The sequence below is a fragment of the Sylvia atricapilla genome, chromosome 19 (genome assembly GCF_009819655.1).
Source record: "Sylvia atricapilla isolate bSylAtr1 chromosome 19, bSylAtr1.pri, whole genome shotgun sequence".
In the NCBI taxonomy this organism is placed as follows: Eukaryota; Metazoa; Chordata; class Aves; order Passeriformes; family Sylviidae; genus Sylvia; species Sylvia atricapilla.
The window spans coordinates 5,849,596-5,875,160 of NC_089158.1; the positions used below are offsets into that span (position 1 = coordinate 5,849,596).

Here is a 25,565-nt window from a genome sequence, read left to right on the forward strand (position 1 = left end):
TGAGGGCGTGTCCCGGGGCGTGGCTTGTGCAGCACCACGTGACCCCGGCGTGTGAGGGAGGCTGGCCCGGGGGTCACGTGACACCGGAGCGAAGATGGCGGCGGGCGGGCTGAGCGCGAGGTGCGGGGCCGCGGCCGCTCGGGCGGAGGGAACGCGGGGGCAGCGTGGGGGTGGCCCTGGCTCTTGTCCGCGGGCGGGCCCCGCTCCGCGGGACCGAGGGCCGAAAGGGGCCGGCGGGGAGGGGACGGAGTGCGGGGCCGGGAGTTTTAACTGCGGCGGGGCGCGCGCCGGGCTGGCCCCGCCCCCGCCTCGCGCGCGCGGTGAGGCCCCGCCCCCCCCGCTGAGGGACCCTCGGGGACCCCCCGGGCCCAAAGTGAGGAGCGACTGTCGGGGTTTTTGTGTGTATTTCATTCTGTGGTACGGAATGCGGCTGGGCAGGGCTCCGTGGGAGCCGTTGCTTGGCGGGGCCGGGGGCTCGGTCTGCGCTCCCTTGGCGGAGATGCCCGACAGACGCTCAGCTCTTCCGTGAGGGCGAGGGGCCGGGTGCGCCAGTGCCGGCTGCGCCTCCCGCGCGGCTTCTGCAGGGTACAAGTCAAAACACACACCTGGAGATGTGTAACGGGAGCGATTCAGTGAATCCCACATTCAGTGACCACCGTAGGTCGGTGGTTTCGTTTCTCCAGGGCACGTTTTTTGTCATTTGTTATAACGTTTTTGTGTTCTGGAGTTTCCCTGGTGTCTCATTTTTATTAAATGAATGACATCTCTGTTACTTGTGGTTGTATACAGAGAGCTTTCCTTTCTCAGCTGTCTTAGAGCCTTGGTAGTGAGGGGACAACAAACCACGGTCTGTTTCATTCACTGAAGAGGTTGTGAGGGAAGGAAAATCAGAGAGATTGCCTTTGCTAGGCTGGGGCTCAGATTTGACAATAAGTGAAAGGAACTGTGCAAGATAAATGAAGGCACTGATCTGACATGATCAATGAACTTGGGGTTTATTGAATTGCTTCTTCTGCATTGCTGTTCAATTCTTGGTAAAATTCTGGGCTTTTGGATGCTCTCTGTGGGCTGGAGAAGTTCATGTCAGAGAAGTGCACCCAACTATTGAGGAATGAGCAGGGAGGAATTATGTTAATAGGTGTGCTGGAAATAACAGGTGTTGTCACTCATTAAGTGTCACCACATGTCAGAAATTGCAGATGGCTTTCACTGCCACAGTGAGTTATTTTAATAATGTTACTCTAAAAATAAAGCTCTGAGTGTTCTTGTGTAGACTGTCTTTGTGTGGGGAGTTGGGGTGTTTAAATCCTCATTTGTAATACGTTGCTAACAAATCATCATTTGTCGAAATGAAATACTCTTTTTGGCAAATATCTTTTCTCTGGGCTGTTGTAGGCAGACTTTTTTGGTTTTTCGAATGCATGTGCCAGGGTCAGGATGTGATATATAATTCCTTATTGTGCAGCTTGGCTTTTCTGCAGAGCTCTCACACGGAAACTAGAAGCTGAGTGTAAATGTTCTGGTGTCTGTGTTAAAATGGTGCAGTTTTTCAGTTAACAGCATTTTGTGCTCTGCTTTGAGTGGAGGAAGAAACTGATGGAAGAATTTGTTTGAAGGAGAACACTGAATGTAACAATGAAATACTGCTCTATTAAGTTTTCAGTATACTGCTTTCATTAAGTTTCTTGTTAGGAGCTTTAAATGTTTAAATAGCAAAATCAAATTGAGCTAGTAACCTGATATCACTGTGAAGCTTTGATATGGATTCACAGGTCTTACTGTCTCAGTTGTCACCCTCTCTGTGTTTTTCCTGGCTTTTTCTAGGACATCTGAAACTCGTTAGCTAAAAGCTAATGTTCCTTAAATAATTTTTCTTGCATTGCAATGTCATTTGCTGCAAGTTAATTGCAGGTTTGAAAAATGTAAGCTAAATGGAAGCCTGAAATAATGTTCATCATTAAAATACTCTCCACCTTTTCCTTGTGTTTGCAGGAGCAGCAGAGAATTATGGACAATTCTTCTGGGCAGATCAGCTTTGAGAGAACCAGTAAGTTCATGCTCTGGTGAGCAGGTTTGGCCATCACTTACTGGGCTCCATGGCCAAATACATAATCTGTATTTAAATTTAAATATTAGTGAGAATATTTTTTGCTGTTCTTCCCTCTTTCTCAGAATGTTTTTTTGTTCCCATACCTCTGCTACTTGTTTTTTTCTTCCACTGCTTGTTTACAGCTGCCTGAACTGCCTGGAAGGGTGTGTGGAAAAGGTGGTTTCTTTTCTGGAGTGGGCAAAAGTGCTGCTGCCTGGATTGCCTTGGGATGTTCATGTGTGGTACAACTGCTGTCTTCTTTTGAGGGCTGGAGCCTGTGCTTTCAAGAATTTGCCCAGATCTTGGGAATCCAAATGTTTCTAAATGCAGTTCATTGCCACCCTTTTCCTCACTCTTCCTAGAAACGGGCAGTGCAGCTCATTGCCGTGTTCAGTACTGCATCTGGAATCACTTTGAGCCACTGATTCTGTCTTGTGTTGTTCTTGCCTCTTGATGGTGGTGGAATTTCTTTGCTTTGCTGAAGTTTAACAGATCTAATGTTTGGAAAAGCACTTTGAAGAACCTGTTCAGTGGTGTTTGGTTCTGTTTTAGGCCCAGATTGCTGCAGAGTTGAACAAGCACTGGCAGAGGCTGTTAGAGGGACTGTCATACTACAAACCACCAAGGTACAGTCACTGCTGATTTTAAAAATGAATCTCTAATGGGGAATTTCCTATTAAGTAGAGGAAGCTTACAGAATATTGTCGTATGAAATATTGAAAGATCACTGAGAAAGAAGCAAATGTTCACTTTAAACTGATAAAATAGAGAACTTTGAAATTATGCCTATTTAATTCTTTTCTTGAGATTGCTGCATTTTAATGACTAAAATTTCTTTTCACTTTAGTACGACTTCAGCAGAAAAAATTAAAACCGATAAAGATGTAGCTGCTCCACTGAAGGAGTTGGGTCTGAGGGTCAGCAAGTTTTTGGTGAGTGAAACTGCTCTTGGATAATTTTTTAATACCTGGAACGAATTGTTATTGGAATCTGATACTGAAGCAACTTTGTGATGTTGAGTAGAGAGAAACTTAATATCCTTTCAGTTTGAAATAATCTAAAGGATGCTGAAGTACATGTTGAGGCTCTAGGTCAAACTTCCAAAGTGATGAGTAACTTTGAGGTGCTGAGGTTTTCCTGGTCCTTTTTAGCAGCAGCCACTTGCTATTGAGTTGGGTTCTTCCAGGCTAAATGCTCAGCTAAAAATCTGATGTCCCTTAAATCAGTTGCCTTGTTTGACAATCCTCTCAGTTTACCTGCAAGGTTCTGTTTCTTTAAGCCAAAAGTTTAGAGTTCAGTGACTGGTGGTACCTTTATTTAAATGACTGATGCTCCTTTAGCTGAAGTAAAACTGCAGCTCAGTGGCATTAAAGCTTGTGTATTTGGCTTTAAAATAAGTGCTGATTAAAGCCTCTGCTTGGTGCAAAAATATTCTTTTGGCATGTTATTTGTTTTGAAGATAAGAGCTGCCTGAGTATTTTGAGAGCATCTTAATCTTTAATAAATTCAATTGCCTTTTATTAATTTCAGATAATTTCTCTTTCTTTTGTTCAGGGTCTGGATGAAGAGCAGAGTGTGCAGCTGTTACAATCTTATCTTCAAGAGGATTACAGAGGGACAAGAGACTCCCTGAAGGTCTATAGCTCCCATTTATATTCTATTTACTCCACATCTTTCCTTAGTAACAATTGTTTTTTGATGCAAATGGTCACATGTGAGTCCTAGTTCTGATAGGGAAATGGCTTTGTAGCTTTTCTCTGGAGCTGCATCCAGGCTTATCTCTTCCTTCTTGGATCTCTGCAAGAGCTCAGCTCCTCTTTCTGTCAAAGGAGTACAGGAAAGCTACAGATTTGTGAATGAGAGTGGAGCTGAAAAATAAATATGTAGTTAAAAACAAGTATTTTGGCTTTGTGCTTTTGGAATCTGTCTTTCCAAATGAACTGGAAAGAAAAATAGTCTTATGTTTCTTTCAGTAATTTTGTGAACATATATTTTGTCAGTAGGTATTTCTCCAGTAGGTGTTTATTTTGTTGTATTTTGTTTACAGACAGTTCTTCAGGATGAAAGGCAGAGTCAGGCTCTGATGCTGAAGGTTAGTCATTTCCATGTGTATTTGCTGTGGAAAAGATCTGTTGGCAGCAAACCTACTTTATTTCTGTGGAAAATCTTGGAATAATTGAAGTATTCCTTTATATAAAGGATAGCTTTTGGAAGGTGCTTCTGAAATTGAGGAATGTGCATGTAGATTTGAAGAGTGTCAGTAATTGCTACAGAAACGAAATTTTAGGCATGATATTAGGGAATTTACCTGGGTAGATGTAAACTGCCTTATTTTCCAAAGCTTGTAGGTTTGTGTCCCCCTGTCTGACAGAGGATAATAGGGATGTCTTTTTGCCTTTCTTTTCCATGTTTTCTCACCCAACAGTGTAATTACAGAGCTGTCGTTATGGCAATCTAGATGGAGTTCTGTAATGTTAATTAAGTGTTGGGGTTTTTTCCCCCAAATTCAGAACTGCTCAGTTGAAATTCCATCTGTAGTAACTCTGTATTCCTGTGGTGAAGGCCTTGGCTCTTCAGCAAGTGGTTTGGGAGCGGGAGGTGGCTGAGAGTTGGATGCTGTGCCAGGTTGGTATTGATGGCACTTTACATTCACAGCTTGCTGACTACTACTATGAGGAGAGGATCTGCATCCTGCGCTGCGTCCTCCACCTGCTCACCTATTTCCAGGATGAGAGACACCCTTACACAGTGAGTACAGGGCGTGATGTCATTGAAACAGGCCAAATATGGAAGCTGTGGGGTAAAACGCCCACGAGTGTGCAATGTGAGAAGTTCATGGACTTGTTTGTTCCTTTAAGGCACAGTACTTCCAGTGTATTGAGAAGTTGGACAAGGAGCTTGTTCCGAATTACCGCAAACAGTTTGAAGCACTGTACAAAGCAGAGGCTCCTACTTGGGAAACACATGGAAATCTCATGGTATTTTGTTTCTTACTATTATTTATCAGGCTTATAAAGTTGTTTCTTATATACATAGTGTATTGGAAAATATATCTATACAGATGCAGTTAAACAGGACATTCCTCCTGGTCCAAGAAACATAAAATTTGTTTTCTCTCTAACAGAAAACACTTTTGTTCAGAGACAGAGTTTCATGAACTTATTGTTCCTTGTAATAGATCTGTGGAGAGCACTGGGCCAACAGAGCCATTTATGTGTAGTTGCTCATGATCTCTCTGTACTTGAAGTGGCTTTCCTTGCCATTGACACAATTGTTGGCTACACAAGCTGCTGAAATGCTTCCACACGTCTCAGTTTCTGACTGCTTTGGCTGCCCTGTGAGCTTTGACATGTGATGGTGGAACTTTCCTTTGTGCAGACAGAACGTCAGGTTTCCCGGTGGTTTGTGCAATGCCTTCGGGAGCAGTCCATGCTCCTGGAAGTCATCTTCCTCTACTATGCATACTTTGAAATGTCACCTGAGGAGCTCCTGGCGTTTGCAAAGATGTTCAAAGAGCAGGGATTTGGCATGAGACAAACCAACAGACATTTAGTAGATGAGAGCATGGATCACCTTGTGGATCGTATTGGGTAAGTGTTGGGGGTATTTGTGAAGTGGGTACAAAGCATAACAGTTGTTTTTCTCAGGAAAAATGCATTTATAATTGTGTCTTCCTTGTTCTGTGTGGGCCATGACTCAAAAGAATCCTGCAGTACATCCTGGTGGCAGAGTTATAGAGGTGGAAAAGCTATCTTCAAATTTCAGTGACCCTTTGTTGTCTGTTCAACCAGAAAAGGTAGTTCTGAAGGTTGTAATTTGTCCTGTACCAGCATTTCAAGACAAAATCTGGATTATGTGTTGTTCATTTCTTGTAATTTCTTATTGCTTCAAAGAAAGCTGAGCAAAGCAAACTAAAGGTTGCTTTTTGACCACTTACAGTTAAAAAAAAAAATCACCTGAATAGTCAAATAAAGTTTCTGACCTACTTGTTTTTACTCTTCTACTGCTTGTAGCTACTTTAGTGCTCTTATTCTGGTGGAAGGCATGGAAATTGACTCTCTCCATGAGCGTGCTTTGGATGACAGGACGGAGGAGCACAAGTTGGCCAACAGTCAGCACATCCACCAGGTAAAACACTGGCAGATTAACCAATCCCTCCTCAGGCCTAAAAATACAGAACTTACTGTGATTACCCAGGCACTACTGTGTCTGTAAACTTCTGGGCCTTGGGCTTATTCGCCAAGTGTAGAAAATGACATCCAGATACCATGAGAAGGGCACAGTTAGCTGTGTGCTTGTTGAGTATGAATTACTTTTAGATCTCAGGTATTCTGTTTTTGTTTTGTCTCTGTGCAGGAGATGGACGATCAGCTGCTGCAGTTGGGGGATGTCTCACATCATGCTCCAGTGCTTTTGGCCTGGGCTCTACTCCGTCACACCATAAACCCAGAGGAGTCCACAAACGTCATCAGGAGGTTGGGCAGCACTGCTATCCAGCTAAATGTCTTCCAGTACCTGACAAAGCTGCTGCGATCCCTCAGCAGTGGGGGCAAGAATGTGAGTTTCTTCAGTTGTACATATAAGCTTTTGCAGGTCTAACAGCTCCTGATGTACAGCTGTGATGGAAAGCAGGTGACTGAACCAATGTTCTTTTCAAACATGAAGTAAAGCATGATCTGTCACGTTAATCTTCCTTGCAGCCCCAGTGAGGATCAGAAATCAAGCTGGAATGAAACAGATTGTTATGACCATAAAATTAAGAAAAGCTTTGTAAAGTAAGGAACTGCATCTCTTTTGAGCAGAATAGACTCCAGTTAATCAAAGTTTTTGGTTTCCCTCTGTTAGTGTGTTTGCCATTGTGGATCTTGAGTATTGGATGATTTAACTCTGTATTATTCTCTGTATAGGGCTGCATTAGACAACATGGTGTATTAGGGTAAATGGCTTTGTACACAGAAGGCAGTGAAAGCAAATCCTTTTGATTCCTAGAAATGTTGAGTGCTTCTTTTTTTTTTCATTTTGGTGCATGCAAGGAATTTGTAGTGATAATGGTAATGGCAAGACTTCTTTCAGTGAAATATTTCATTTTAAATTGGAACTTAACTAATGACTGCTCCCTGTTTTGCTGCCCCTGTGCAGCAAGGATACATAAAAAAGGCAGTTACTTGGTGTATAAAGCAGACTGAGTAGAGTTACAGCATGCTTGTAATTCATAGTCTTTCCCATAAGAGCTTTGTGTATGCTTTCTTTGCAGTGTACTGCCAGCACAGCTTGTATGTGTATTTATGGACTTCTTTCCTTTGTCCTGACATCACTAGAGTTGCATACGTTGGGCAATCAGCAGGTAATGATCCAAGACTCTTTGCATTTCTTACATAATTTAAAACAACTGATGCTAATTGCCTATTGTAATCCTGCATTTCAGACTGCAGACTTTATGTGGCTTAGGGAGACCTTAGGCAAATTAGTGATTTCCTGGTTTTCCTACTGCATTCACAGCATGCAAATCTAGTAAACACCTCTACAGACTGGCAGATTAGTAATGAAAGAGCACATCATGCATTTGAAATCCTATGGATATGAAACTAATTGTTGATCTGTTACTCCCAAAATAATGGAAATAACACAAGTTCCATTTCTGAGTTGGACTGGACATTTTACAGCCCTCTGTAAAATGTGGATATTTTGTGGATGCATTTGTTGTGGCCAGTTCATTCATGATGAGGAGCATGGCTTTAGGTTGTGGTCTGGGGGTGGGTGTGTTTTGGCTCCAGGAAGTAGTTACATCTTGGTGGGTAAACATGGAAACTTAAATTCCAAAGATGTGGCAGAACCTCTTTGGGACAAAATCCTTCTGTGTGGATTAGCTTTGATTTTTTTCCATCCTATCTTCCTTTGTAGGATATAATTGATGCTGCATGTGAAGTTCTGGCAGCTTCCAGCATTCCTCAACTCTTCTGGAAGACGGTGAGTGTGTTTGCAACTTGTTTGACCTACCTTGTTTGTAACTAAGACTTGATAAAAAGATTCCCTTTCAGGAAAGGAACAGGCTGGTTGTATTTAGTGAGTTGGTTTTTAGGAGGGCCTGACGAGCAAATATTCATCTATCTAAATGTTTGCATCTATCTTTGATTTACTTTTGCCCTTTCCTGCTTTTTAGGTGCAGCCTTGGCTTTACACTTGAAAAGGATACTGGAACAAGTGTTAGTATAGGTGATAGTTGGTAGCAAGGCTGGGGCTGCAAGGATTGAACTAACTGCTGGCAAAAGCATTCTGCTTATTTTTTGTTGTCACAGAATTAGGATGATATGTAATGCCTTACAGTCTTACTTCTTGCCTTATACTTGGATACTGCCTCATGCTTTAGTCTGTGCAAGTGTGATCTCCAGTCACTGGAGTGATACTTTTGTGCATGATTAATGTTAAATGTACAGCTTAAAAAGGAACTGTAACCTTGTGCTATACTGAGACCCTTTTAGCTTTTCTTTTTAGTAATAAAACATCTGTTTTTTGTTTCCACCTTCAGGAACCTACTGCAGGTCTGGGTATTATCCTGGACAGTGTTTGTGGTATGTTCCCCCATCTTCTCACTCCTCTCCTTCAGCTGCTCCAAGCCCTTGTGTCTGATAAATCTACGGCAAAAAAGGTACAGGATCTCTCTTATGTTTCGGAGATGATATATTTCAAGTCAAGGATGACACACTCTGTGATTCTTTCTTTCCATTACATGTGCTTATCTCAATTGCAGTCTTAGGTAACAGACATAAGCTTTTGTCTGAGAACAGTGGACAGGGCTCCTTTAGAGCTGTGTGCTGTTGCAGAATGCTGTTTTCTGACTTTTAGAAAACTTTTCAACTTTAATGGTTGAAGATTGAGATGCTAATTTTTAGGTGGTTCATTAGATGAGATTTGTATGAACATGAGTGCTGTGTAATAATGTTTTGGTAGGGTTGATGTATTATAAAAGGTATTGTACACCTCAAGTAAACTTCCCTGTTCCTGGAACTGATCTGGTTGATAAATTTTTGAGAAGCTCTGGCTCTTTGGCTGTGTTGTTGAAGTTCTCTCTGATGCAGGTATACAGTTTCCTGGATAAAATGTCCTTCTATATTGAGCTGTACAAGCACAAACCTCCAGATGTGATCTCCCATGAAGATGGCACACTGTGGCGAAGACAGGCTCCAAAGCTCCTCTATCCTCTTGGTAAGGAAACTGCACTTCACCTTTGCTTACTGAAATGCTTTGGGGAATTTAGCTCTTCCTTTACCTGGCTTCTAACTTGTGACTTTTGACTTTGTTTCACCCGCCTCTTCAATCCTAAGGGCTAGGTCAAACAAATCTACGGATACCTCAGGGAACAGTGGGCCAAGTGATGCTGGATGATCGGGCTTATTTGGTACGGTGGGAGTATTCCTACAGCAGTTGGACACTGTTCACCTGTGAGATTGAGATGCTGCTCCATGTTGTGTCAACAGCAGGTGAGACAGGCTGGGAGTGTAAAAGAGAATAAATAATTATTAATTGGTGTCTGTTTGAGGTTAGTAGTAGGACTAAACTGCTCTGAGTACATTTGGAAGAGCGTGGAATACTTTTTCAGAAACCTGATGATGATTATTATTAGTCTCTAAAATTCACTGGAAAAGGCCAAGAGCGTGTAGTAAAATGAGATATGCTTTAGATGAGGGAAAACTGAGATAGATAAACAAATGTTTTTTTGATGTGGGAGATGGATGGTTTTGAAGGATGTAGATATGTGGTAGGATAAATGTGCATTGTTCCAGGCTTGAATACTGCTGAAGTACGATTTTGCATTCCAATGTTTTGTTTACCCAGATGTGATTCAGCATTGCCAGAGGGTGAAGCCCATAATTGATCTGGTTCATAAAGTCATCAGCACTGATGTATCAATAGCAGATTGTCTTCTGCCAATCACATCACGAATCTACATGCTGCTGCAGAGGTGAGTCACTGACAGCAGAGGTTCCTCAGCAGATAGAGTGACCTGGAAGGATAGCTAATTACTTATTTTGCCAAGAGCTTTACAAGATGTGTGTCAGTGCTGGAACTCCCCAAGACTGGTGTTCAGCTCTCAAAACTGTTCTGGTTACACATAGGTTAATGTTTTGATGCAGCAGAATGGCCCCTCTTCTACTTCTTTCCTGAAACGTGTGCAATTTTATCTCTTTAAAGGCAGTTTTGATTACTAATTATATTTACATGAAAGGGGGATAAAACATAACATTAGAGCAGTAACTCACGTATTTTAAAACAGTTGTACTTATTAACTCCTCCCAGAGTTAACTGCATGGGAATTGGTGTTCAGCTGTATAATTACTGTTTGCTGTGACAACCTGCTGTCTTGCCAGCCTTGCTCTGGCAGTAAATTGATCTGACTCAGGTGTGAGGGGGAGGTGGCAAGTCTAGACTGAAAGTGCAGACTCTGGTGCCTGTATTTATCTGCTTAAATTTTATATGTGTGTACTTCAGTGAGAGTGAAAGAAGCTTTTTGATTAAAAAACAGACTAGACCACAGGTGGCAGTGCATTTTTTCATGCATGCTGTTTCTCTTTTGTAGGCTAACAACTGTAATCTCTCCCCCTGTGGATGTTATTGCTTCTTGTGTCAATTGCTTGACAGTCCTGGCTTCTCGGATGCCAGCCAAGGTGAGGAAAGGACCTGCTGGTGAGAACTAGTACATTTATATGTAAATGAGAAGGAGTATCTTTATCTCTTCTCTTGCAGGTTTGGACTGACCTTCACCACACGGGGTTCTTGCCATTTGTTGCCAATCCACTGTCCAGTATGAATCACATGATTAGGTATTCATGTTCCCCACCCTATTTTTTTAACCTAATCAATTCATAACATGCAGTAAGAACTTTTTGCCAGGATATAATCTCTGTACCTGATGTCTCTTGCTCGTGTCAGAATCCTGCTGTTCATGTCATGAACTCTCTTGCTCATTTCACAGTGCAGAGGGAATGAATGCTGGGGGCTATGGAAACCTATTGATGAGCATGGAACAGCCCCAAGGCGAGTACAGTGTTACCATCTCCTTCCTGAACCTGGTAACAACTCTTGTCCGGGTGAGTGCTTCTGGAGTGCTCTGATGTGACACCAGCTCAGAGCTGTTGGGACTGAGAAGTGAAAGTGATCTCAGCCATGTCTGAGATCAGTCTCTATGCAGCAGGGCTCTCTCAGTAATCTTTGCTTGACTCTCCTTTCTGCACTGCTGTTTGTGCTTTCTCTGATCTGATTCTTACAAAAAAATAATTTTAACTCATCTGAAATGACTAGGAAAAATTATAAATTGCTTGTAAATCTATGTCCCGATGTTCCGTGGTTTTCTCACACTTAAAAGATAATAAGGAATATCTTCCTCCAAAAGTTTTCTCGTCCCCCTCCTGGTTAAATAACATTTCTGTTTCTCCTAGGGACAACTTGGTAGCACCCAGAGCCAAGGCCTGGTGCCCTGCATTGTGTTCGTTCTAAAGGAAATGTTACCAAATTACCACAAATGGAGATACAACTCTCATGGAGTGAGAGAAAAAATTGGTAAGGATGTTAAAACGGAGAGTAGGAGGGGAAGGGGGTAAAAGGATCACCTGCCTTCTTTCTAGTAGCCATTTGGGATTTGCATTGTACAATTCCTGATATTGTTAGATGCTGTGATTTCTTTGAAAATACTAGGAATGAGGCAAAAGTTTTCAAAACCTGAGTAGTCTATTTCGTCTCTGTTTTAGGTTGCCTAATTCTGCAGCTGATCCATGCCATACTGAACTTATGCCCTGAAATGGATCCTCGCAGCAGGTAAGACAGGTGAGAGGTCTCACACCTGCAGCAGCCTGGTTTACAGTGCAATCACTGTCATTTTGTTTCAGTTTTTGAATTCAAACAACTAGGAGGGAGCTGGCATAGCTGTGTAGTGCTAGTTTCAGCTCTTGACTGAGTACAGGAGGGGTAGCAAAAGATTAGGGACAGAGCAAATCACATTGATTTCTAGAAATTCTGGTAAAAAAAAGAAAAGAGCAGATAGATTTTTTTGGACAGACTGCCATCCACTTTCCTGTTTAGTGTGTACTCTGGTGAAAGTAGAAGGGAGAGTAAAGGAAGGGTCAGTGTGGGTGTAGAAATGAGGAGGTAACTTTGTGGTAGTTTTTTAAGTGCAATGTGGCAAAATGCCACAAGTGCTCCTGGTGACACTGTCCTGTGTTTGTGTCACAGCAATGCCCCCAGCCTGCAATCCTTGTGCATCTTCAGCCTGGCCAACACGGAGGCAGGACAAGCTGTCATTAACATCATGGGGATTGGGGTGGACACCATTGACATGGTAATGGCCTCCCAGTCCAGCAGGTGAGTGGGTTGTGGCTGTTTGGGCAGCTTCTGTGTGCTGGCTCTGAGTGAAAATACCTTGTAACTCTGATGGAGTTTCCTCTTTGAATGCTGTGGAAATAATAACTGTTGGTTGTGAACACAGTTCTTGCTTTGGTTTTTCTTTGGTGGCAGTGATGAGTCCCAAGGCCAAGGCCAGCTGCTGATCCAGACAGTGAAGTTGGCGTTCTCCGTTACCAACAACGTCATCCGGCTGAAGCCCCCGTCCAGTGTGGTGTCCCCCCTGGAGCAGGCACTCACTCAGCATGGTGGGTACTGCTCCCTGGGGCAGCCTGGGGGCTCTGCTTCTGGCTCATCTGCAAATAGCACCGTGTGTCTCATCACAAACACTTGTTGAGGTTTCCAGGTTACAAAAAGTGGTTGCTACTGATGGGAGAAGGCCTCTTCTCCCTCCTCTAAGGCATTTTTCCCCTCTGGGACAGCTTTTAAAGGATTAATCAAACATGGCTTATTGTTTGCTGCTTTGTAATGAGATTAGTGTAATCACAGTGTATACTAAATCAGCTGTTGTTAATGGCTCTGGCTGGACCCATATCATGTTCTTTTGGGAGACCAACTTTGTTCTCATCTTCTGCTGGGGAAATCATTATTTGGTAAATAGTTACACCTTGTTGTTTCTTCTCTTAGATTTTATTTGTGTTCTCTCCAGGTGCTCATGGAAACAACCTTATTGCTGTCTTGGCCAAATACATCTACCACAAGCATGACCCTGCACTTCCACGCCTGGCCATCCAGCTGCTCAAACGACTGGCTACAGTAAGAAAGACACACCTCAGTCCTCCTTTACCTCTCCCCTTGTGACTGACTCCAGCACTGAATTTTTTTCAAATAATTTCTTTAGGCTTTTTTTGCATCAGGGAGATTAGTGCAAGTCAGTTGAAGCAGGGTGAACTGAAGCTGTAAGTTAGGACATGTGAAAAATCATCTAAAGGATCCTTTAGTTTTTTTCATGTGATCTTCTGCTGTTTCAGAAGTCACTCAGTGCTCACTGAGAGGCATCCCATGAGTGTTTTTTTCCTGAAAAGTGTTTTCACCTCCAGTTGTTCTCTTCCCAATTTTCAAGCAATTTCTCAAGCGACACTTTTTAAATACAATTCCTAGACTTTCCTACCTGGAATTTTACCATCTTGCTGAGAGGAGTACTCTATTTGAGTTTTTATTGGGACCTTTCAGCTTTTAGACTTAGGAAGTCTTTTATACTATTTTTGTCTGCTAAACATATGAATATTTGTAGCTTTCTTAAAGCATATAGATCTAGATATGGGCTTAGTTATTTCAAGAAATGTAATTCCAAACCTGTTTTTACTTTGTCTTTTCTATTTCTTTTGCAACCTCTGAGAAATAAGTGAGGATAGAGTAGAATTGCTCAAGAGGAAAATTTGGATCACTTGTCACATTTCTTCCTGCTTAATGAGAACTTACTTTGATAGGTTCATAGATTCAGTATTAAATGTTTTCGAGTTTCACTACAATCACCTTTGTTGTAGAATTAAGCATTCTCTGCAGCACGTTTATTTTTCCCTCTGATGTTTGTTTCCATGGGCAGGTTGCTCCCATGTCTGTGTATGCCTGCCTGGGCAGTGATGCTGCTGCCATCCGTGATGCCTTCCTCACCCACCTGCAGAGCAAGATCGAGGACATGCGCATCAAGGTCATGATCCTGGAGTTCCTCACAGTTGCAGTGGAGACACAGCCTGGGCTCATTGAGCTGTTCCTGAACTTGGAAGTGAAGGATGGCAGTGATGGGTCAAAGGTACAACAGCAGATACTTGCCTGAGAACTCACTGCTTTTGTTTTGCATATTACAGCACTGGATACTCAAATCTAATAGTTCTTATTTGTAACCTGGTGTGTGTAATGTAATGTAAAGATAAATGCAGGTTGTGCTTGTATTCAATGGATGTGGTGCTATCCCAGTTTCACTTTTCCCTGTAACCAAACAGAATCTTTCCCCAATATTTCAAGGCAGACACAGAGTTAGCAACAGAACATCTAAGACCAAGGGTACCTGTGACCTGCTCTGTTCACTCTGTGTGCTGTTCTTTAAGGGACCTTAAAACACTTGTTCATGACACTCTGGCTATGAGAAAGCTAAAGATTTGAGTGCAACGGACAGTATAGTTCTCCAGCATTATAACCACTTGTAACCTCTCGTCTCCTTTTGCATTAGGAATTCAGCCTGGGGGAGTGGAGTTGCCTCCAAGTGGTGCTAGAGCTGATTGACTCCAAACAGCAGGAGAGGTACTGGTGCCCTCCCCTCCTGCACCGCGCTGCCATCGCCTTCCTGCACGCGCTGTGGCAGGACCGTCGGGACAGCGCCATGCTCGTGCTGAGGACAAAGTGAGTTGGTGTTCCTCGACAAGGCATTTGCCTTCCTCTTCTACAAAACACTCTTCCTGTGGTTTGTCAGACTATTCAGGGTCATTTGCATCTTAGTCAGTGTGTGGTGAGGGTACACAGTGTGTGGGCTTTGAGGATGGAAGATGAGAAGCCCCAGTGTGTCAGAAGCAAATATATTTCTGTTTCTTTTATACAAAGCTAAATAAACTTGTATTTACCAAAGCGTATTTTCTACAAAGTTTGGAACACTCAAAATGTTGCTAGGCACGTGGTATGAGGGAGATAACTGAGAATACTTTTGTTTATGTCTTTTAGGCCAAAGTTTTGGGAAAATTTAACTAATCCCCTCTTTGGCACTCTTCCTCCGCCTTCTGAATCATCAGAGGTGAGTTACATCTGAACAAAATGAGGAGATTTATGTACTTCTCAGAAAAGGCTTCTAAGTGATGTGTGTGGCTGTTCCCTCTGTTTGCAGCTTCCTAAAAGGAGCTGTGACCAAGTGGTTAAACACAGGCAGGAGATCAAGTGAATGCTATCTGGCTTTTCAGAGACTAGGCAGACATGAACTGTCTTTTGAAATTCTCTGCTATTTATTCACATGTGAAGCAAAAATAGCTGTGTGGCAGCTGTGGTAACACTCACTGTAGAAGATCTGCTGTCTGAAATGTATCCATATTGTGGGCTCAGGCTGACTGGTATCATGGAGGAATTGATTAGGTTCTTGTTCTTCCTTTCTGTGGAAGTTTTTCCCTTAGTTCTGAAAGCCCTGTGCTCTCACTCAAGAGTTTGAGCACAGTATTCTGTCCTTATTGTCACCAGTCTGTGCTCAAAACGGCATAAGTATTGCTATTGTGGGAGAAATAAGTCTCCTGTGGAACTGGAATATCAGCCATCCCAAGTGGATGGGTAGGGATAAATCAGAATTTCACTTAACCTGTAGAGCTCAGATTTTCATTTTCTTTTTGGTTACCTTTTTTTTTTTTTTTTTTTTTTTTTTTTTTTGGTCTTCATAGCTCAGTGTCTTGGATACCTGTGCCTTAATAATGAAAATCATCTGCTTGGAGATCTACTATGTTGTCAAGTGAGTCTTTGGTAGTCTCTCCTTCATCCCTGTACTTTTTAGTTATCTAAACTGTGTGTGTTACCTCTTGATACAATCACTAATTGCAGAAAGATACTACAATTTTTCTGCAGCCCTTAGGTGAGAATATATCAGTATTTTCCTTGTATCCTGAAATAAGAATGTATGGTATTTATTAAAACTAATTGTCAACTAAGCCGAGTAAACTTGTAGTGATTGAATCACATTTAGTAGTTTTTTCCCTCTTGATTTGTTTTCCTGAAAGTAACAGCTGTTTCCTGTGTTGAAAAGTCAGGTTAACTAAAATCTGTGCTTTAAAAAAAAAAAAAATCAAAGATTTTCTTCAGGGATCATGTTTTTCTTTCGTATTTGATGCAAAAAGTGGGATTCCCTGCACAGGTCAAATATGTGGAATAACCTTCACTTGCAAGCTGTGTCCTTGGCTTTCCTCCCTGAATCTCGGAAGAAGTATATTTTCTGACTCAAGAATAAATGAAGATAACTTCTCCTCTTGATTTGGTCAGGGGCTCGCTGGATCAGTCCCTGAAAGACACACTGAAGAATTTCTCCACCAAAAAGCGCTTTGCCTACTGGTCAGAGTATGTGAAGTCCCTGGCACAGCACGTGGCAGAGACCGAGGGCACCAGCTGTGCCTCCATCACCGAGTATCAAATGCTCATCTCAGCCTGGAGAATGCTGCTCATCATCTCCACAAGCCATGTAAGGGCTGCCTCTTATCTTGCTGAGAGTCTGAAATGAACATTTTGAATAATACAATGTCAACAGCTTTCTAGGGCCAGCTAAGCAGAATTCACTGGTTGTTTCTTTCAGTTTTGCTGTGTGTGTGAACACAGTACAAGTTGGCATGAGCATGGTGCAAGAGGTTAGACTGTGGTGTTTTGCTGTTTGATCAAAATGAACAGACTGTCCTTTCAGCAGAGGAGGGAGAGAGTAAATAATTTTTGGAGGGTTTCTAAGTAATTCTGTACTCCTGACAAGCTTTTCCTGTGTCAGTTGAGGCAAGGATGCACCATTAAGCAATTGCCAGCTTCTTGTCACTGGTAATATAGGACTAAAGTGATTTCTGTAAAACTCAGCAGCTATAATATTGATGGATTCTTAAAGTAACAAAACAGTAAACTGATTTTAGGCTGCTTAGAAGATGCACCTTTTGTTGTGCTGATTGATCTTTGTTGATTTAGGCTGATATCATGCATCTGACTGATTCTGCAGTTCGTCAGGAGTTGTTTCTGGATGTGCTAAATGGCACCAAGGTTTTGGTAGGTGTTGCTTCTTATCGGTTCTTTCATTTCCTAATTGCTTATCTTCTTTGCATTATTTCTGCAGATGCTTGTAATCATAGGGTTTTTTAGATCTTGTGAAAATGGACTGAAGCAGAGTCTCTCTCCAGAACTGATGAGCTGCTTAAATCGTTATTTTTATGTGTCACTCTTGTCATCACTAAATAACCCTGCAAGGGTCCTGGCTCTGGTCCCCTCAGTTCTGCTGAAGAACAAACCTGGTCATTTGTGGTGGTGCTTGGGCTGAGCATTTTTAAAGTGATTCTACATGTGACTGTTCCAGCTGTAATTCTTACAGTATTTCTCCTGTAGCTCCAAGTTCCCATGTCAGTGCCCTGTCTGCAGCTGGGGTCTATGCTGTGTACCCTTCTTCTGATCCTGCTCAAGCAGTGGAAAAGGTAGATATTTTGTTTGGATAATTATTAGTCACTGTTAGAAATAAAAACTTGGGAGATCATGTTTAAATAAAAATTTGTAGGATTATGTTGAAGTGTTTTGCTCTAGTTATAATCACTTAGTGATCTGGGGAGAAAGCAGAAGCCTTACTGAATTCTCTTTTGGGATGTCAAATGTCTCTTGGTTGTTGCTGAAGTAGTTGTGAGAAATCTCTGGCAGCAGTTTATTTGATTTCCTGCTTGCTGGTGAAAAGTAGCAAAAGAGCTTTTGTGATAGTTAGTCCTGTTTTCTCACCCTGATTTTCACAATGAAGGGAAAATGCATTCTCTCATTCTGTGGAATGTCTTTAGTGAGATCCAGGTAGTGACTTAAACTTTACTTTGAAGAACTGCTTTTATTTTTGGGGGTCATATAACTTATGATCCACACAGCTCATTCAAGCCAATATATTTATTGAGGGATCTTGTCTAATCTGAAGAGCTCTCCCTTTTTGTTGTCAGCGAGTTGAGTTCTGTGGATAAAATCATAAACTCCTTGACGCAGATTCTGGAGGGAGTACTACAGGCAGATCAGCAGATGATGGAGAAAACCAAAGCCAAAGTATTCTCAGCTCTTATCACTGTTCTGCAGATGAAGGAGATGAAAGGTGAGGTGATGCATGTTCAGGTGTCGAGGTGCCAGGGCTGAACACACCTTACACCCAGGATGTGCAAGATAAACACATGGTGCTGGTAGTAGTGCAGGGTGTTCATAGTAGTGCTTGATTTGTGTTTTGACATGTCATGAGCTTGTGTGACTTTGTATGACAAAAACTGCATGTTTTTGTTAATGAGATGAATATAATCCCTTAATATATCCTCCTAGAGATAAACATCGAAGTTAGTCACAGCTCCTCACACTGTTATGTAGGTTTTGAAATGAGAACAGAATAAATGCTAATTCCAAGAAATGTGGCTCAGTGATGTTACCAGTTTAACTGGAAAGCTGAATACAAGGACTGTGTGTTAACTAGTGACTGTTGTGTATGTCACAGTGAATGACATCCCCCAGTACCCCCAGCTGGTGCTGAGTGTGTGTGAGACTCTCCAAGATGAGGTCATTGCACTTTTGGACCAGACTCGGCACAGCCTGACCTTGGGAGATGCTGCAGATGACAAGGACAGTATGGAGACTGATGATGCCTCCCGAGTAAAGCACAAGGACCAGCGAGATGGGGTAAAGGACCTGCTCATCTGCTCTGCAGTCTTGTCTCTTCTATCTAGAAAAAAGTTTTCTGATGCTTGGAATGACTTTCCCTTGTAGCCTGCTGCCTTCAAAGGAAGTTTCAGCAGTTTCTATTTCAGAATTACTTGATATTTTCTTGGCTCACATCAAGAAACTGATGTGAGTGACTGAGACTGTCACTCACATCAGTCTGGGAAGTTGGCTATTGCTGCCTCTTCTTCAGATGAGTCCTAAAAAACATTGTCATGAGTGCTAATACAGCCAAGAGGTGTACAGGGTATAATGTGAAGGATACCAGGAGCCTTCATTTGTGAATGATTGAACTTTAGGTTGAGTTAGTAAATGCTTTTGAGATTTTTTTTCTTGGTACAACCCTGTAGATACCTGCCTTTCCTTGTCACTGCAGGTGTGTGTTCTGGGTCTGCACCTGGCTAAGGAGCTCTGTGAAGTGGATGAAGATGGAGACTACTGGCTGCAAATTACTAGGAAAGTCCCTGTGCTTCCTACCATCTTTGCTGCACTGGAGATCAGCTTGAGAGTTAAACAAAACCTTCACTTCACAGAGGCCTCGTTACATTTGCTGCTGACCTTAGCAAGGACTCAGCAGGTGAGAGATGCAGAGAAGTGAGAGCACATAGCTGTACACTTTAAATAAGAAAAGTCTGTCTCATTTTTTTATCTCATTATCCTGTGAATGATGAGCTGTAGATAAAGGGGTGTTTTTTGGAGGCTGGCAAGCAGCAGATCCTGTGTATGTACAGCTGCTTAGTGTGCCTTGTTCTCCATACTGGGATGTGTGGGAAAAGCTGAATCAGCCAGGCAGACCTGTCACTTACAGCAGGCGCTTTCACTGAATGGATTCTGAAATGCAAATTCTTCATTTGTTTTAGTGAAGTGTTATTTATCTGTTACAAATTCAACTTGTGTGGGGCTTTAGGTGAAAACAAGATTGTTCCAAAGCCCTCTGGAAAGATTATGTATGTACCAAATTAGGTGATGAATAGAATTCTGAGTGGAGTTACACAGGTTCGATTTTGCTTTTCTTGATGTTGAACTTTTAACAACAAAAGTTGTGTGTGTAGATGAAAGTTCTGTAAAAGGGTGGTGACAGTGCGAAGGACAGAAATATCTACTGCAACACATGTCTCTTCAGTCTCAGAGAGCTGAGGCAGATTCCAACAGCAGTCTGTTGTTGTAGGGAGCATCAGCAATGGCTGGAGCTGGTGTCACCCAGAGTGTCTGCCTGCCCCTCCTGAGTGTGTACCAGCTCAGCACAAATGGAGCCATTCAGGTGGGTGCTGCTTCCTTCATTCCAGCTGGGAGTGCACCTCATGCCCCTGGGAAAGCTTCTCATGCCCTCACAGGCTGTGGCTGGAGGCTGCCAGAATGGTGTGGAGGGAAAAAAGTTGGTTATTTCTGTATGTGATTTGTTCAGACATCTGCTTCATCCCGGAAGTCCCTGGATGCCCCCTCCTGGCCCGGGGTCTATCGCCTGTCCATGTCCCTGATGGAACGTCTCCTCAAAACACTGAGATACAACTTCCTGACAGAAGCACTGGACTTTGTGGGTGTCCATCAAGAAAGGATCCTTCAGGTGTGCCACAAATTGCCTCTGTGCTTCACTAGGCTCCTCTGTTCCAGTAGCAGTGGGAATGAGTCAGAAAGGGCAGAAGCACTGAAAAGTCACTCCTGCCTTGGGGAGAGTTACTGTGGAAATAACTGTGAGAGGAGGATGGAATGTTACCCCATCTGTCACTTACCTGTCTGTTATCATGGCCCTGATTTACTTCTCTCTCTTGCCCAGTGCCTGAATGCAGTACGGACCGTGCAGAGCTTGGCCTGTCTGGAAGAGGCTGATCACACTGTTGGCTTCATTCTTCAGCTCTCAAATTTCACAAAGGAGTGGCATTTCCACCTGCCACAGCTTATGAGGGACATGCAGGTAGGAATCAGGATATTGCTGTGGATAATAGATTGCCTTGGAGTGGAGAGATTTGGTTGTCTTAAGAGAAAATGGTGCTATATCACTTTTTTATTACCATTCCTTTAATGGGAATTGCAGCTGAGGTTATTTAACTGCCCGTTCTGTCAGTACTTTGTCTTGAGTGAGGAAATATAACTGTTGGCTTACTTTCCGTTCTTAGTGGCAGGTGATCTCAAGAAAATACTGGGACATTAGGAGACTGCGTGGATCCTTTATGATCACCATGCTATGTTTGGATTTGCTAGCTTCCAGAAGTGGCAGTGAATAGACAGGGTTTGAGCTTTTATGAGATTTCTCCCTGACTTTATTTCTTTCAGGTGAATCTGTGTTACCTGTGCCAGGCCTGTACCTCCCTCCTGCACAGCCGTAAAATGCTCCAGCACTACCTGCAGGTGAGGATCCTACACCAAACTTCAGGTTAAGTGTTGCGTGACCATGCTCCCTGTTAGAAGGGAGCATTATTCATTATCAAGGGTCTTGGATACTGAATAGATTGTTGATAATCCTCATGATGATTATTGACACCTATTAACAGTTAGGATTTGCATTTCTTCACAGCAAAAAAAAAAGGGCAGAGAGTAGTCTGGACTCTGAAAGCCTTTGGACTGTGTAAAGCCAGTCCTAGATAACCAGCAGCCTGTGCTGAATGGTCTGTTGTCATAAGGAGGCTGCATTGCTGTAGGACCCTGGAGTACCATTAATTAAACCACTGTTGATCTGGTGCCCTTGATTTGATTTAATTTGTTAAAGGGAGATAGTTCATGTTCTTGGGACATCTTTAGGTGTATGAGATGGATATGATGCATTGCTGCTGCAGTGTTCCTTCAGCATGGCTCAGGCTTGGTGTGTTGATCATTCTTTTTCCCTGAGTGTGGAATCTAAACAGCCTCTGCAGCTGCCTCCCTGCAATGCAGTGTCTCCCCAGCCCACACCAACTGTAGATTCTCAGCAAGTGACAGACTTTGGATGCCTTATTTCCTTATTCTCTTTGTTCACATTGTATTTTTTTTTCTCAAAACATTTGTCCTAGTGCAAAATAATCATACCTGTCCTCAAGGCTTCCCCTTTTCTTTTTCCACAGACAAAAAATGGCGATTCCCTTCCATCCAGTGTGACTCCCCGAGTGCAGCGGAATCCTCAGGCTTCCTCCAAACACCCCAGCCCCGAGTCAGAGGCAGCAGAGCAGAAGGCCCTGCTCACAGTGCAGTACAGCCTCCTCAAAATCCTCAGCAAATCTCTCGCTGCCCTGCGCCATTTCACCCCTGATGTCTGCCAGATCCTCCTTGACCAGGTGGGCTCTCCAAAGGGGGCAGTTTCCAGCATTTTCAGGGATGTTCTGGGTCTGTGTGTCCTGCTTGATACAATGACCCCACTGTATACCTGTCTGCTCTTCTGCACAGAGCAGGAAGGCAGGAGACAGGGAATTTGCCTTGGGAGTCAGGCACTGCACAGTGAAGGAAAGACTTGGCTGAGCTTTTGTGTGATCTACACAAGGCTGTGTATGTGTCACCTTACTGGAGCAGACAATAACCCAGTTGGTTTGTACCTTCAGTATACTATTCTTCAGGAAAAATCCTCTTGTCATTCTCCCATGGTGGTGTGACCCAGTGCCTGGTCTCCAGGCTCAGAAAAGGAAGGTTTAATCCTTGATTCTAGCAGTGTCCTGCTGCTAACTGTTGGGTAGGGAACGTCCTTCTGTGCCTCTGGGAGCACATGCCACTCATGGCAGCTGTGTGAGGAGAGCAATGGAGTCTGATTGTACAGTGCTGTACAGGACACTTCACTGCTCCAGTTGTGCACCTGAGACTTGGGAAATTATCACAGTGCTTCTATTCTTCCATCTAAAAAGCGGGATAAGGGACTGGGTATTCCTGTTCCTATGGCAACACCATACTCATGGCCTTCAGGGTCTCACTGTTTCTGTTCCTTCACAGTCGCTGGACCTTGCTGAGTACAATGTGCTCTTCGTCCTGAGTTTCACCACACCAGCCTTTGATTCAGATGTTGCACCTTCCTTTGGGACCCTCCTTGCCACAGTCAACGTGGCCCTGAACATGCTGGGAGAGGTACTGGCCCTTTCTGTGTCTGGGAGCAATGATCCCAGACTGCTTATTCGATTGATACTCTGAAGAGTGTGAGTAGATCTTTTCTGTCTCTAATGTCTTTTTTTCCTTCAAAGATGGATAAGAAGAAAGAACCTTTCCCTCAAGCTGCAGGGCTGAATATGCAAGAGGGAACCAAAACCCTCAAGTAAGTTTCTAGTTACTTCATGTGGTTACAGTCAAGCAGCAGTCCCAGCTCCTCAGATTAGAACTGAAGTTTAGAGGCATTTCTGTATCTTTCTACATCCCTTGTGTGTAAAGTCTCCCAATAACTATTTGACCTGGAAACCAGAGCGTGCTGACCTTTTTGGCTGCTGCTGATTTGTGTTTCTTTGCACAGGTCTCTGCTCATGTTTACAATGGAGAACTGTTTCTACCTGCTCATCTCCCAGGCTGTTCGGTACCTGCGGGACCCAGCTGTGCACCCCCGGGACAAGCAGCGCATGAAGCAGGAGCTCAGCTCGGAGCTGGTGAGCACCTTGTGCTGTCCTCTCACTCTTCAGTGTGTCTTGTCTGTGGCTGCCCATTTCCCAGCATGACTGAACAGCCTGGGGCTGGCACATTCCTGTGCCACAGCACCCGGCTGGGGGAGGGAGAGGGTGAGAGGGGGAATGAAGTTGACTTGTTACACACTCTAATTTCAGAGTACGCTGCTCTCCAGCCTGTCCCGTTACTTCCGCCGGGGTGGTCCCTCTTCACCTGCCAGCGGGGTCCTTCCTTCTCCCCAAGGAAAGTCTGCCTCCAAGCTGGGTCCAGAGGGGCAGGAGCCCTTGTTTCAGCTCGTGCAGGCCTTTGTCCGGCACGTGCAGAGATAGATCCTGTCCTGGCCCTGCCTCCCTTGTCAGGACTTGCAGCAGAACAATTCACCTCCACCACAGAAGGCATCACCTTTGGTAGAGCTGTAATGAGGACTGGGAAGGGAGGGAGGCCAGGTGTGGGCAGTGGTGTCACCTGAGAACGAGATCCCATGGCACTCTTGCCACCCAGGAGCAGAGGGAATGTAAGGAGAGCCCAGCTGGCTCTCCATTGACCAGCCCGTATGCATGGTCTGCTCGCTCGGTCTGCCAGAGCATCCTGGCTGGGTACAAGCACTGAACAGTCAAAACCTTTATTTTTATAGCTTGTACCTCAGCTGGGGAAGCTGTGGCTGGATGGGGAGAGGAGATGCTTTCTGCTGGGCATTAACTCTGCTCCTAACACAAGGTGCAATCTGCGTCTCCTGTGTGGAGTACAGCTAAGGCACACCCAAGGGATCAGCCAGCAATTCAGAGACCATCTTTCTACTGCTATTTTTGTACTGAATGGTTCAAGGCACGATGGTGTATGTGTGCTCACGCCTTCCCTTCACCCTGCAGTCTGTGTGTTGTGTGTGTTTCTGAAGAGCAAGGCCTCACTTAAGGTTTTTATGTCAAAATTCCATTGCTCCAGTCTTGCAGTTTTTTGTAACTGTGCCCTATTTATACTGATATTAAAACCTTTATAGACAGCAGCTATGTTCATGGGTTTGTGTTGGAAACAGCAGGACCAGCTCTGCAGTGCCTGGGTGGTAGTTCTGCTGAGCTGAAATTCCAGCTAATGCTGTGACTTCTGAGTGACAATCCAGAGACTGAAATGACTGTAATTAAAGGCTGATTCCCTGGGTTCCCCACACCCACTCCCTTTCTCTTACTCTTGTGTTGGGGAACTTGTAGGAGGTTTGAAACGAGCAGCACTATAAAATACTCATCAGGGATGATTCCCTTACACATGGTGCTGAGGCCCTGCACAGGAATCACTGTCTGCAGTGAAGGTGCATCTTGTGGTGTAGCTCTACATCAACAAACTCTTTAAGGTTCTGAGGCTTAGTGTGTAGGAAGGACACTAAGAGAAAGTCAGTGATTACTGCTTACAATACAACCTGAAATCTAGACAGACTTATCTAAGGTAAGAAATCAAATTTCAGTGTAGCTGTAAGCTGTTGACCTACCAGTTATTTCCTAAATAGACACTTAATTGCTTTACCAGCCAGAACCTTTTTAATTTCAATGGTTTTAAGAGACTAGAGCTAGAAAATAAGATTATCTTGCTTTGAGGTTGTTTGGGCTTTTTTACCTTGTAAGCTTAAGTGCTGGCAATATCCTGGCACATTTGTTTGATCTAGTGTCATGTGCCCTGAGGGCTTTGGAGAGATCTGAACTGGCTGGAGTAAAGTCTTAAAGTAGAAGGGAGAGGGGCTTGTGAGGTGGTGTGACCGTCCAAAACCCAAAGGTGTTTCCCATGGGGCAGCCTGTAACCAGAAACAGTTTGTGCCATGGGGAACTGGGTGTGACCATGGAGAGTTGAAGGTGAACAACTGTGCAGAGACAGCAAATGGATGAGGGCTACCAAAGGGAAGGGAAGCAAAGCTGGAATCTGATCTATCTAAGCAAGTTCAGTTGCAGCAGAGGCTGTTACTTGACAGCTCTGGTTGGGATCTTACCTTCTGTTATGACTTTGGAAGTTGCAGTGTGCTCATCACTGTATTGGTGGTGTTCAACAAGAATGGATTCTTCTAGATGTTTATTCAAGCACCAGATGAGTTGGTGGTGCCTGGCAGGAGCCCTTGGTGCCAGACAGCAAAAGCAGTGGGTGCTGTTGGTTACGTGTGTTTTAGAGCTCCAGCAGCATTTTCTGAGTC

General features: G+C 43.6%; 1 protein-coding gene across 1 annotated transcript; it reads left to right on the forward strand.

Moving 5' to 3' along the window:
• Window positions 1-75: 75 nt before the first annotated feature.
• On the forward strand, window positions 76-24,398 carry NUP188 (nucleoporin 188). Its single transcript, XM_066332714.1, has 44 exons — window positions 76-120; window positions 1,993-2,047; window positions 2,642-2,715; window positions 2,937-3,021; window positions 3,644-3,724; window positions 4,137-4,181; window positions 4,745-4,837; window positions 4,948-5,067; window positions 5,468-5,679; window positions 6,103-6,217; window positions 6,446-6,646; window positions 7,344-7,433; window positions 7,991-8,056; window positions 8,616-8,735; window positions 9,166-9,292; window positions 9,412-9,567; window positions 9,923-10,049; window positions 10,665-10,752; window positions 10,832-10,908; window positions 11,061-11,175; window positions 11,524-11,644; window positions 11,833-11,899; window positions 12,314-12,442; window positions 12,596-12,729; window positions 13,131-13,237; window positions 14,028-14,234; window positions 14,652-14,821; window positions 15,137-15,206; window positions 15,835-15,902; window positions 16,427-16,622; window positions 17,105-17,182; window positions 17,516-17,601; window positions 18,100-18,245; window positions 18,633-18,814; window positions 19,230-19,430; window positions 20,022-20,114; window positions 20,259-20,417; window positions 20,628-20,765; window positions 21,125-21,199; window positions 21,889-22,098; window positions 22,742-22,873; window positions 22,987-23,057; window positions 23,250-23,379; window positions 23,554-24,398. Exons 1-44 carry the CDS (start codon window positions 95-97, stop codon window positions 23,722-23,724), a joined length of 5,214 nt encoding a protein of 1,737 aa, XP_066188811.1. The 5' UTR covers window positions 76-94; the 3' UTR covers window positions 23,725-24,398.
• Window positions 24,399-25,565: the final 1,167 nt, after the last annotated feature.